Source organism: Lithobates pipiens, unplaced genomic scaffold, assembly GCF_037356315.1.
Source record: "Lithobates pipiens isolate NorthernLeopardFrog02 unplaced genomic scaffold, aLitPip1_a1.2 Scaffold_18, whole genome shotgun sequence".
Lineage (NCBI taxonomy): Eukaryota > Metazoa > Chordata > Amphibia > Anura > Ranidae > Lithobates > Lithobates pipiens.
Genome location: NW_027507758.1, coordinates 280,693,182 through 280,705,205, shown reverse-complemented (window position 1 = coordinate 280,705,205; position 12,024 = coordinate 280,693,182). Strand labels below are relative to the sequence as shown.

General features: G+C 42.7%; 1 protein-coding gene across 6 annotated transcripts in view; it reads right to left on the bottom strand.

Annotated features, from left to right (window-relative positions):
- Window positions 1–8,859: 8,859 nt before the first annotated feature.
- The window catches only part of FAM184A (family with sequence similarity 184 member A), a 300,376-nt gene continuing 297,211 nt past the window's right edge, over window positions 8,860–12,024 (bottom strand). For 5 of the 6 annotated variants that reach the window (XM_077487031.1, XM_077487036.1, XM_077487033.1 and 2 more), the window contains one exon: window positions 8,860–9,600. In XM_077487031.1, the coding sequence (XP_077343157.1) occupies window positions 9,519–9,600 (82 nt within the window). In that variant the 3' untranslated portion in view covers window positions 8,860–9,518. Of the gene's footprint in view, window positions 10,003–12,024 lie in introns of all 6 variants that reach the window. The other variant, XM_077487035.1, reaches the window with a different exon arrangement.

The following is a 12,024-nucleotide window of genomic DNA, read 5'->3' as shown; positions in this document are numbered from 1 at the left end:
GAAGAGTGTGAAGTAGAATAGTTTGTCCACTAAGTTTTTTTTATTGTCAGGAAATTAAACGATCGCTATACCCAATAAAAAACATCAAGGGCTTGTTCATACCACATGTGACAGGCTGCCTTGGTCAACAAAGTCCCAAATTGTAGACAGGAGTGAGACTATTGATGTAATTTTTAATGCAGCGACAAGCCTTTGTGCAAAAGGAGGCAGCAAAATTAAAATTAAAGTGGTTGTAAACCTCTGCAATGAAAAATGAACAAAACATATACGATTTTTTTTGTACTTTCTTCAGTCCATAGCGCAAAGTGTGAATCCTGACTGCTCTATCTTTTTCTTTACTATCTGCATGATTCACTTATCATAGTTTTCTGTGACACCAATCAAAACTTATGTAGGAGGATTTACTTCATCTCTGATTATCACTTCTGTGAGCTTATGTAAGGTTTTTTTTTTTTAAGTTTTTGATAGAGTGGAGAGGGATTGGAACCCCTGTCAGTTGTTATTGCTGTCTGTGCCCTAGATAACTACTTAAAGCGTTGGTCCGCCAAATAGTTTTTTTTTTAAAGTCAGCAGCTACAAATACTGCACCTATCCAGGGCGTCCGCGATGTCGGCACCCGAGGCCGGACCGTCCCTCGGTCCTCAGATGCTGCCGCCGCCATCTTCGGTAAGGGAATCAGGGAGTGAAGCCTTGCGGCTTCACTTCCTGGTTCCCTACTACGCATGTGCAAGTCACGCTGCGCAATCCGAATGGTCCCTGCTGTCTCTGGGACCCGTGTGTCTCCCAGCAGACAGCGGGGGGGAGTGGCGTAGATCACCGCGATCACCACGGTGATCTATGCCTGAAAGTGGGGGAAAATACCTGTATACAGGTATCTGCACCCCCTTCCTCCCTGAAAGGTGCCAAACGTGACACCAGAGGGGGGGAGTGTTCCGAAAAGCGGAAGTTCCATTTTTGTGTGGACCTCCGCTTTAAGGACCGAAAGATTTTTCCCCTTAATGACCAGGCGATTTTTTGTGATATGGCACTGCATCTCTTTAACAACAATTCCACGGTCATGCGATGCTGTATCCAAACAAAATTTACCTATTTTTTCCCCACAAATAGATTTTTCTTTTGGTGGTATTTAATCACCTCCGTGTTTTTTATTTTTTGCACTATAAACAAAAAAAGACCGTCAATTTTTGAAAAAAAAACAATATTTTTAACTTTTTGCTATAATATCCCCAAAAAAAAAAAAATGTAATTTCTTCATCAGTTTAGGCCAACATACAAAAAATACACTGATTACTGTACAGGTGTACCCCGCTTTAAGTACACTTATTTTACGTACACTCGTGAGTACGGACATACCTGTGAGTGTATGTAAAGTGCCTTGCAAGTACTGTACAGACATTTTGCAGCCACAGTAGAAGGAGCTGAAGCTCCCAAAGTGTAGCCCGCTCTGTTCCAGTGTGCCCTTGACACCCGCACTACAGCCCCTGACACCTCCACTACAGCCTAGAAGTGAAAAAAGATATTGCTTCACTTTAAGTACATTTTCGTTTTACATACATGCTCTGGTCCCATTGTGTACTTAAAAGTGGGGTACGCCTGTATAAATGTCACTGGCAAGGAAAGGGTTAACACTAGGGGCGATCAAGGGGTAAAATGTGTTCCCTGGGAGGTATTTCTAACTGTGGGTGGAGTGTACTGACTGGAGGAGGAGAGAGATTGCTGTTCCTGATCACTAGAAACAGACAATCTCACTCTACTCCCCTGACAGAACAGGGATCTGTTTGTTTACATTGATATATCCTTGTTCTGCCTCTCTGAGGAACGATTGCAGGTGGCCAGCGGACAAAACGGATGCCAACCACAAACATCAGCTCCCCCAACCATGCAGCAGGCGCGCCTGCTACAGCTGTTTAAAGGGCCCACGTACAGCTATGGTGATTTGCGGGAACGAGCCGACCTGCCACAGTATAATGGCGGTGGCTGATCAGCAAGTATTTACTATTATCATTGAAAGTGAAAGTAAAAAAAATTGAAATATATTTCGGGTTGCCTCTAGAAAAGTAAGAGGCAAAATCTTCCAATGGGGACACTTAGTCTGGTGACCTGGGGGTTTCCCATGAATTCCCTTAATTTGCAGGGCTTTCCTCCCACTTCCTGATTTGGCTATGGGACAGGAAGTAAAGGGAAATCTCCACAATGGGACACAGATGGCGAAAAAAAATGAAAAGAACATTTTTCCTATAGTTCACTTTGATGTTTTTCATCTATTGAATAGAAAATCAGCCATGAGTTAGAAAATATAGTATTTCTCCTTCCTTTCCGATTTTTTAGATTATCTGAAACATTTATGTAGATATCATGGAATATTTTCACAAATCCTTTTACATAAACTGGTTTATTCAGATTGCATAATATTAGTATAGTGACCGTTTCCATTCACTAATTCATAAAACAAAGTTTGCAGTCCTTATATCTGTCATCTTGTCCTTTCAGGTACAAACAACCTCCCATGATAAAGGCTCGGTTCACACTGGTGCGATGCGGGAAACCCTGCGATTCAGTGCTGGTTCCCGCACCGCACCTGAATCACACAGTGGTTCACACTGATATCTGTGAACTGCTGGGGGTGTCAATGTAATGTTAATGACACCCCCAGATCGGTTCGCAGATCGCAGTGCAAAATGTGAAATTGTGTAGGAAGCGGATCACATGGGTGTGAACACCCATGTGATCCAATTCCAGCATGGACTACAAAAAGGGTCTGCACCATTTTGGTGCGAATGAGATGCGATTTCAGCCATACAGTTTGTATGGCTGAAAACGCATCGCACAGACATCGTATTTGATCTGCACAGCAATGCCATGTGAATCACATGTGATGTCTGGCATCACACTAGTGTGAACTGACACAAAGAGTTGCTAAAAGTGTAGACTAATCAATATTTTTTGTGCTTATAATATTTACATAGTTCTGGCAAAAGTACACTTAGCCGTTCATATCATTTGCTTCCCCAGAAATGCCAACAAAAAATATTTATTACACATTTAAGCTCTGCTACCCTTGCTTTCTCATATCTCACTGGCAAACAGCATCTGATTAAGGCTGGGTTCACACCTTCAATGGAGGCAGATTGCAGCAGGGGTCCAGTGCGTCCCTGTTCTCCTTTTCAGGGATGAATCAGCGCCAAATTTTTGCTTGAATTCATCCCTGAAATGGAACCAAAGATGCACAGGACCTCTGTGCAAGCTGTTTCACAGCACCAATGGAGATATGTGAACCAGCTCCATAAAGAGACAGTCACAATCGCCTGTCATGCAAATTGGATATGGAGAAACCCACATCCAATTCATACTAGTGTGAACCCAGCCTTAACCACTTCAATACCGGGCACTTAAACACCTTCCTGCCCAGACCAATTTTGAGCTTTCAGCGCTGTCGCACTTTGAATGACAATTGCGCGGTCATGCTACACTGTACCCAAATGACCATTTTTTTCCCCACAAATAGAGCTTTCTTTTGGTGGTATTTGATCACCTCTACGGTTTTTATTTTTTGCGCTACAAATAAAAAAATACCGAAAAATTTGAAAAAAAATATGTATTTTTTTGTTTCAGTTTCAAAACTTTGTCAATAAGTACGTTTTCTCCTTCACTGATGGGCACTGATGGGGCTACACTGATGGGCACTGATAAGGTGGCACTGATTGGGCACCAATGATGTGGCACCAATGAAGTGGCACTGATAAGGTGGCATTGATGGACACTGATATGTGGCACTGATGGGCACTGATAGGCGGCACTGATGGGTGGCACTGAGGGGCGACACGGTTGGGCACTGATAGGTGGCACAAATTGGCACTGATAGCTGGCACGGATTGGCATGGATAGGCGGCACAGATGGGCATGGATAGGCGGCACAGATGGGCATGGGTGGGCACTGATAGGTGGCACGGATGGGCACTGATAGGCGGCACAGGTGGGCACTGATAGGCGGCACAGGTGATCACTGATAGGCGGTATTGTATTATGTTATACTGTACTAATGGATGCCAATCAGTGCCAAACAATAATGCATGCCAATCAGTGATGCCCATTGTGGGCACTGATTGGCATCCATTATGGGCACTGATTGGCATCCATTGTGGCACTGACTGGCATCCCTGGTGGTCTAGGGAGGATTACCTTTTGCTGGGCATCCCTGGTGGTCTGGTGGCGTCCCTGGTGGTCCAGTGTGGGCATCCTTGGGGGGGCTGTGCTGATAATCGATCAGCACAGACCCCCCCCTGTCAGAGGAGAAGCCGATCGGCTCTCCTCTACTCGCGCCTGACAGACGCGAGTGAGGAAAAGCCGATCACCGGCTCTTCCTATTTACACTGTGATCAGCCGTGATTGGACACGGCTAATCACGTGGTAAAAAATCTCAGTCGGAGACTCTTTACCGAGATCGTAGTTGCCGGGTGTCAGACTGACACCCCGCAACAACGATCGCCGCGATGCGCGCCCCCAGGGGAGCGCAGCGGCTCATAATCCTGATCACGTCATATGACGTCCGATCAGGATTATGCAACCACTTTGCCACCGTCAATTGCCTATAGGGCAGGCGGCAAGTGGTTAAACAAAAGACTCTCTGTAAAACTCTAATGAAGTAAAGCACAGTGCTTTTTGGTGGCTTGAGTCTATGGGGTTGATTTACTAAAGGCAAATAGACTTTGCAGGCGCACTTGCTCTAGAGCTTTTTTACAAGGTATACTGCCTTTACTGTGTTGTCTCTTTATAGTGATTAGGGGAATGTTAAAGGGGCTGTAAACCCTTACAAAGCACTTTGACCTACAGGTAAGCCTAGATTAAGGCTTACCTGTAGGTCCAAGAAATATCTCCTAAACCTACACGGTTTAGGAGATATTTACTAAAAGACAGTGACAGCTGTCTAAGGCGCATGCGCCGTAGACAGCGGCATGCAGGCATACTATCGCCTTTAGCAGCATGCTGCTGCTAACGGCAATATGCCGTTAGTGGCCGCTCCTGCGCGCATGCCCGGGAGTGACGTCATCGCTGCTCCGGCGCTGTGAGTGGTAGGAGCAGGGATACCCGGAAGAAGATGTATGCTCCAGACTACAGGGGACAGCGGTGACTTCGCTGGCTCCTGTGTCAGGTAAGTGACACGTAATGGGCTACTATGCGATGCATAGTAGCCCATTATGCTTTACCTTTGCAGGGAGACAAAGAGGAAGTAAACCCATCAGGGTTTACTTCCTCTTTAATGTTTTAAACATTAAACAAAAACATATAGGCAGTAGTGTGTGAAAATTTTTGGCACTTGTGAAATGTATAACAAAAATACTTAAGAAAAAAATAAAATAAATAGTTTTTATCAATTAAAAAACCTTCCAAGCACGTAAAAAAAATAAACACATCAAATCATTGTCTGTCATGTCATTAAACCTATTTTTTCAAGTCCTCACTTATTGACAAATCTTATAAGGAAAGCAAAAATATTCAGCTCATGAAAAAAGAAATGATCAATTCCTTTTTTTTCTTCTAAACCTCCATACACACTATCAGTCTTTCTGCTGAGTTTTTCCTTCAGATTTACCAAAACCATATAATATGAGGTCAAACCTTAGGAGTTTCAATTTGTATGCAATCAGGCAGGCCCTTCTACTACATGGTTTTGTAAATCCAAAGATAAATCTGAAAGTGTGTATTGGGCTTTAGTTTGCTCCTGTGGCATACTGGGCATAAGGGGCGGGTAAAGCATAAAATGTAGTCTGTGCTTATAAAAACAATGCATAGAGAAGTTGTAGGTGTGATTGTTAGGACCCCGACATGCTGCTCAGCTGTCTGCCTCTGTCCTTCCTCAGGCCACCGCTCAGTTGCCTTCACCTCCATCTGTCTTTTTCTCACTACAGCTGTGCCTCTCCTCTCAGCTGCAGCTCTGCCAATAGCAGTGAAGAGGGTGTTGGTGCCAGAGTTGGGCCTGTTGTCCCACAACCACCACCCTTTTTCTTTTGCATATGTATTATAGCAGAAAGTAAAAAAAAATTTTTTTTTTCAAAATGTTTTTTTTTTTTTTAATTGTCTGTCTTTTTTTGTATATAACGCAAAAAATAAAAAGCGCAGAGGCGACAAAATACCACCAAAAGAAAGCTCTGTTTGTGGGAAAAAAAGAACATCAATTTTATTTGGGTACAGCATAGCATGACCACATAATTGTCAGTTAAAGCGACACTGTGCCGTATCACAAAAAATGGCCTGGCCTGGTCCACGTGCTCCATATTTTATTAAAACGTTTTGGTGCACTCCTATTGGTATAGGTGAGTTGATATAGTGGAAGGGCAGCATTAATCCGTTGTTTCCATTCTAAAAGGGTGGGCAAGAAAGATCTTTTCTATGTAATTAAAATAATCTTTTTAGCATAGAAACAGAGAATACGTATCAGTCTTTTAGTATGGAAGCTAACCAGGAGATCCTCCACCAACCCCAAGAGGCAAAGACAGTGGACATCCAGGAGACCTAGTGCTAACTCAAGAAGTTGCATATTTGGGACCAAAATATTTGTATCAGAGAACACAGCCACAAGGCATGGAAGAAGTACACCGCTGAGGCGAAAACACAGGCAAAAAGATCTGTGATACTACAGTAAGTACATGTGATGAGCACCACCGATCTTTTTCCGTTCTGCACTGATCTTTACATTATGTGTCTTTTGATTTCAAGGCTATATTTGATACATCTGACTCCTTAAAGTGGAACTTCACTCTCCCAATCAACATTGACTATTTGTAATCCTCATGCTGCTAGCATTAGTAAATAAATAGGAAAGTATATCATATTTACTGGTTTTAAACTTTTTTATTTACATTTTTTCAGTTACTTCCTGGTTTCTTGATTAGGGAAATTATGTCATACATCCCAGGAGGGGAAAAAAGTAGGAGGGGTTTTCTCAACTGAGCACACCTGCATACCTCCCAACTGTCCCTGATTTCGAGGGACTGTCCCTAATTTGGAGCAATGTCCCTCTGTCCCTCATTCCTCCTTATTTGTCCCTCATTTAGGTCTGATCTATATCAATGTATATAAAATGCACTTTTTATCTATCAAAAAGTAGACGATCGCGGGTATCGCTGCGGCGATCGAGTCCGCGGGACCCGCGACCGGACTCACGGGGGTTCCGACTGGCACGTGAGCTTGCTGCCGGCGGCGCGCATGCGACTGGTGGGCACTGAGAGGCTGCACTGATGGGCACTGATAGGCACAGATAAGGCAGCACTGATAGGCACAGATAAGACAGCACTGATGGGCACAGATAAAGTGGCACTGATGGCCACTGATAAGATGTTACTGTTGGGCCCTGATGGGCACTGATAGGTGTTACTGATAGGTATCACTGATAGATGGCCATGATTGGTGGCACTGGTAGGTAACACTGATGGGCACTGGTAGGTGACATTGATGGGCAGCACTGTTGATGAGGCACTGATTGGCGACACTGATAGGTGGCACTGTGGGCACTGGTAGGTGGTGCTGGTGGGCACTGGTAGGTGGCACTGTTGTGCACTGGTAGGTGGCTCTGGCAGGTGGCACAGGTGGGCACATATGAGCTGGCGGGAGCTCTCCTTGATCGGGACTGATGTCCCTCTGAGAGCCGTCTGTGATCTTTTTTTATCGGCACGAGGAGAAAAAATAGCTGATTAACGGCTCTGTTTACATCACATGATCAGCTGTGATTGGCTGACAGCTGATCACGTGGTAAGGGGTCAGGATCAACCCCTTACTACGATCTGTGATCAGCCGAGTATCACTTGTTGATCACAGAGCGCGCCGCGTACGCCCTGCAGGGGCAAAGTAGGTCCGTGCTGTAGCCGTCATTTGGCTATAGCGCGGATCTGAAAAAGTTAATGCAGTACCTTCTGAGGGTCCTAAGATCAGGAAAATCCAATATTGCATTTTGGCCATGTCCTTTACACACAGATATTGCTCTAGATTCTTGGAATCTTTTCATATTATGTACTATAGGTGATGATATATTTAAAGTCTTTGCAAATTTAGGTTGAGGAATATTTTCTGGAATTGTTCAACACTTTAGGTGCAGCTTTTATCAAATTGGTGAACATCTGCCCATCTTTACTTCTGAGATATTGCCAATTAACCTAATTAGTTGCAAAATGTTCTTCCGGCTTTTCCTTCTTAGTACCACTTGTCATGTGTTGCTGCCATCAACTTCAAAATCACATACTTTTATTCTTAAAAAACCAATTTGGTCAGTTTAAACATGTTTTTGATGTTTTCTTATGTGAATAAAATATGGATTTCCTGAAATTTGTAAATCATTGCATTCTGTTTTTATGTAGGTTTTACAAAGCATCCCAACTTTTTTGGAATTTGACTTATGCTCATCTTTCTCATCACTCCGTCAGAACCCTGGCCAAATAATAGGTTTCTTCAGGTAGCGATTGAGCTCCTTTCATGATACAATGACTAGGCGGCGCCATTTTTTAAGCATTCAACATCATAACATACAAAACTTAAATGGGGGTTGACTCTCAACTCCAACTCACTGCCATTGCAGAACTACTGACAAACCTGTCAGTTTTTTTAGGCAGACCTGATTGAACCATCCTTTGCCCTCTATGGAGCAGTGAGGGTAAACGGACATGTGTCTGTTTACACCCGCCGGCATCCATTCCGATCATATCCCCTAAAAACAGACGGATGGGGTGAAGAGATTGGTTAACAAAAAATTCTGTTGCTTTGCCTAATTCAAGATCCATGCTGTGTTATAGGTGTGTAAGAAAATGTACTCAAAAATAAGACGTTGAAGAAAGACAAAGACACTATCTAAAAAACAATCTCAAACATAAATTCTTATAAGAAAAATATTTATATATTTATATATATATGTATATATAATAAGAGTGACTTCCATAGGAAATAACACACGGGATTCAGGGTTTGAGGTTGTTACAAGAGGAATACAATTGCCATACATAGTATATACATACCAATCAGAAGCTGAGAATCTGACTCCAGGCACATTGTTATTTTCTGGTGTCAAACTATGAAACTTGTTAAAACTGAAATAAAACTAAACACTTTCACCTTGTGGCTAGATCCTTTGAGAAGGCAATTAATTACAGTCAGTGCAATGTAATGTAACTGATCACTCCAGCACTGATACAGGTATATGGTGAATTATGCTGGCAAAAAAAAACAAAAAAAAAACTTAAACGGGGAAAGGAGGTAGCACAGTTATCTTACAAAATTAGGTTTTTCAAAGTCTGGAAACATAGCACAATAAAAATTATAATGAGATTACCACAGATTGAAAAGAAATTAAAATACAGTGTTGTTGGACAGTGCAATTCCAATTTTCGACAAGGACTCTCGCTCACAGTGTTTAACAGACAGTATTTACGGCAAAGCTTGGTCACATAAGGATTTGTCAAAGGTCATGCTTGTACTAACAGTCCACATCAAAGCTGTGCCACAATAGAAAGAGAGAAAGAATCAAATACAGTCTCTTAAAAAGTGAAGTATCGAGCAAACCATTCCTGGCGTTGCGGGTCTGGTGATGCCACCGGTGAAGTCTCATTCTGGGGAGGGCTAAATCCCAGAGAGAAAAGGAAACAAAACATTATAAAGTATACAAGATATACATATGGCACACAGGAGCTGCAAGAAGGCAGACTTAGTCACAACCTGCAAGCACAAAGAGCAAGCCAAAATCCATACTGCTTCTTTTCCTTTAGATTGTCCTTGTGTGGCACCTCTGCGCATCCACTACATTGCAATACATCAGCAGCACAGGCTACCATAGGTCAGGAAATTCCTTTACATTTGATAAAAATGAAAATATGTAATGGGTTATTTGTCCGATTTGCCTTTGGTCTTTTTTGAACCCCCTCTTTTAGTCTCCTTTTAATTAGAACAATCACTTGTGAGAAGTATTATTACCAGAGCCACGTTCCACAGGAATGTGCTGAACAAGCACTGTATACTTCTCATCTGGTAAGCACAAAACACATTAAAGTATCAGACTAGGGACATTCAGTTCACTGATATTACCTGGCTGTGTCATGCAGTTATTATTTATAACAGACTTGAAACAACAAATAAGTAGATTAATGTGGGGTTGAATGGAAGTGCTCATTTACATGTCCAACTGTACTGTGTTACATAGGGAGAAACTGCATGTTATTACTGAAGGTCCACTAAACAGAAGTTTACTATACAACATCTCATTGTATATAAAGAAGCACACATGGACAATTCATTGGAGGACTTTATCATGTGCAGCATGCAAAATATTTATTAAGGAAACATTTATATTCATGCTCAGAAATATATGTACTGTTGGAATAAACACAACCAAACCATGTATATGGTGTATTCAGTATTCTTTCCTGTATTTTTAAAGAAAAATTTATTGCAAAAAATATATGCATTATAATTAGTTTCTTTTCATGTTATTGGATTTATATATTAAAAAGTTTTACCAAGAGGCATATTTAAAAAAACAAATCATTTATTTGCTGACCATTCACTATTTCCACTGTCTCCTCTGTAATTGTCCCCCCGCCCCACCGATCCCACTGCTGTCTGAGTCCCCCTATCTGCTGGGGCCCCCTACAGGAGGCCTGGTGGTACCCCCTAGGGGGTATTGGGAGGAAGGAGGATTTGTGCTGGTAGTAGAAGATGATTTGGACTAGGAGGGGGTTGGTAAAGTGCTGGGGATTTTAGGTATGGTGGAGGGGGACAAAGATTTGTTTCGGGGGGGGGGGGTTGTTCTTGGAGGGGGAGAATTGATTTCTGCTGGTGGGAGGTGGAGGGTGAACATAAAGATTAGTGCTGGATTTTTTTGTAGGAGAGGGAGTGGGGATTTTTGATGTAAGGGTAAAGTGGGGGTAAGTATTGCTCGTGAAGGGAATTTTGCATTCTGTGATTTACACACCCCTGACTCCTGCACTCTTTTTGTTTTGTATACTTATGACTCCTAATATGCATTACACACTCATGTCTCCTGCATTCTATGCATAAGACGCACAGGCTCCATTCCTGAACATGGGCGGAATCACTGCGAATCTGCCCACGATACCTGAATCACTGCTAATCGCAGGCTGAGCTTGTGATCCCGTTACATTCAATGGTACCCCATGTTTGGTGCAATTTTTCCATGATTGTCTCCTGACAAATCGCAGCAAACTCACGTAAACAGAATCGCGGGACGCCTGTCGGCCAAAGGAAGTTCTGCATCCCGCAATTCTGTTTCTCCTAGGTGTGAATGGTGCCACAATTTGTCCACACTCACTGTTCACTGTGCCACACTAAGTTGCATTACTACTCTCCTTGGGGCACCCGAAAGTGTCCCAGGTCTTTCAAATCTTATAATGTATACTAAGAAATAAAAAACATGCCGTGCGCCGCTAAAGTGTTCGAGTTTGGCTTGAAGAAAAGGAGGCAACCCTACCTACTGGTCTCTTCTGACATAATGCCCTGTACACACGGTCAGACATTGTGACGGGAAAGGTCCGATTGGATTATGTAGTCAGAAAATCCAATCGTGTGTGGGCTCTTTCCATCGGAAATTCCGACTGAAAAAGTTTGAGAGCTGGATCTAAAATTTTCCGACAACAAAATCCAATCAGACTTTTTCTGATCGTTTGTAGAGAATTCCGACGGACAAAGTGTCACGTATGCTCAGATTAAATTACAAGACCAAAGCTATTGGATACTAGCCTCTACATTGTCCTGTCGTACGCAACGAATGTCACCTCGTTCCGAACAATCGGATTTTCCGACAACTTTGTCCAACCGTGTGTATGCAACACATGTTTCGGCCAAAATCCAAAAGAAAAAATTAGATGGATTTTGTGGTCAGAATGTCCAACCGTGTGTACAAGGCATAACTGTTTCTCACTGCCCATTAGCATTAATTTACACTGAGCCATGCAACCCAGCTAAGTATACATTTACGGCACCACTCTGTGCTGTTATGATGTGATTCCCATGCACGCACATGAGTGTTGT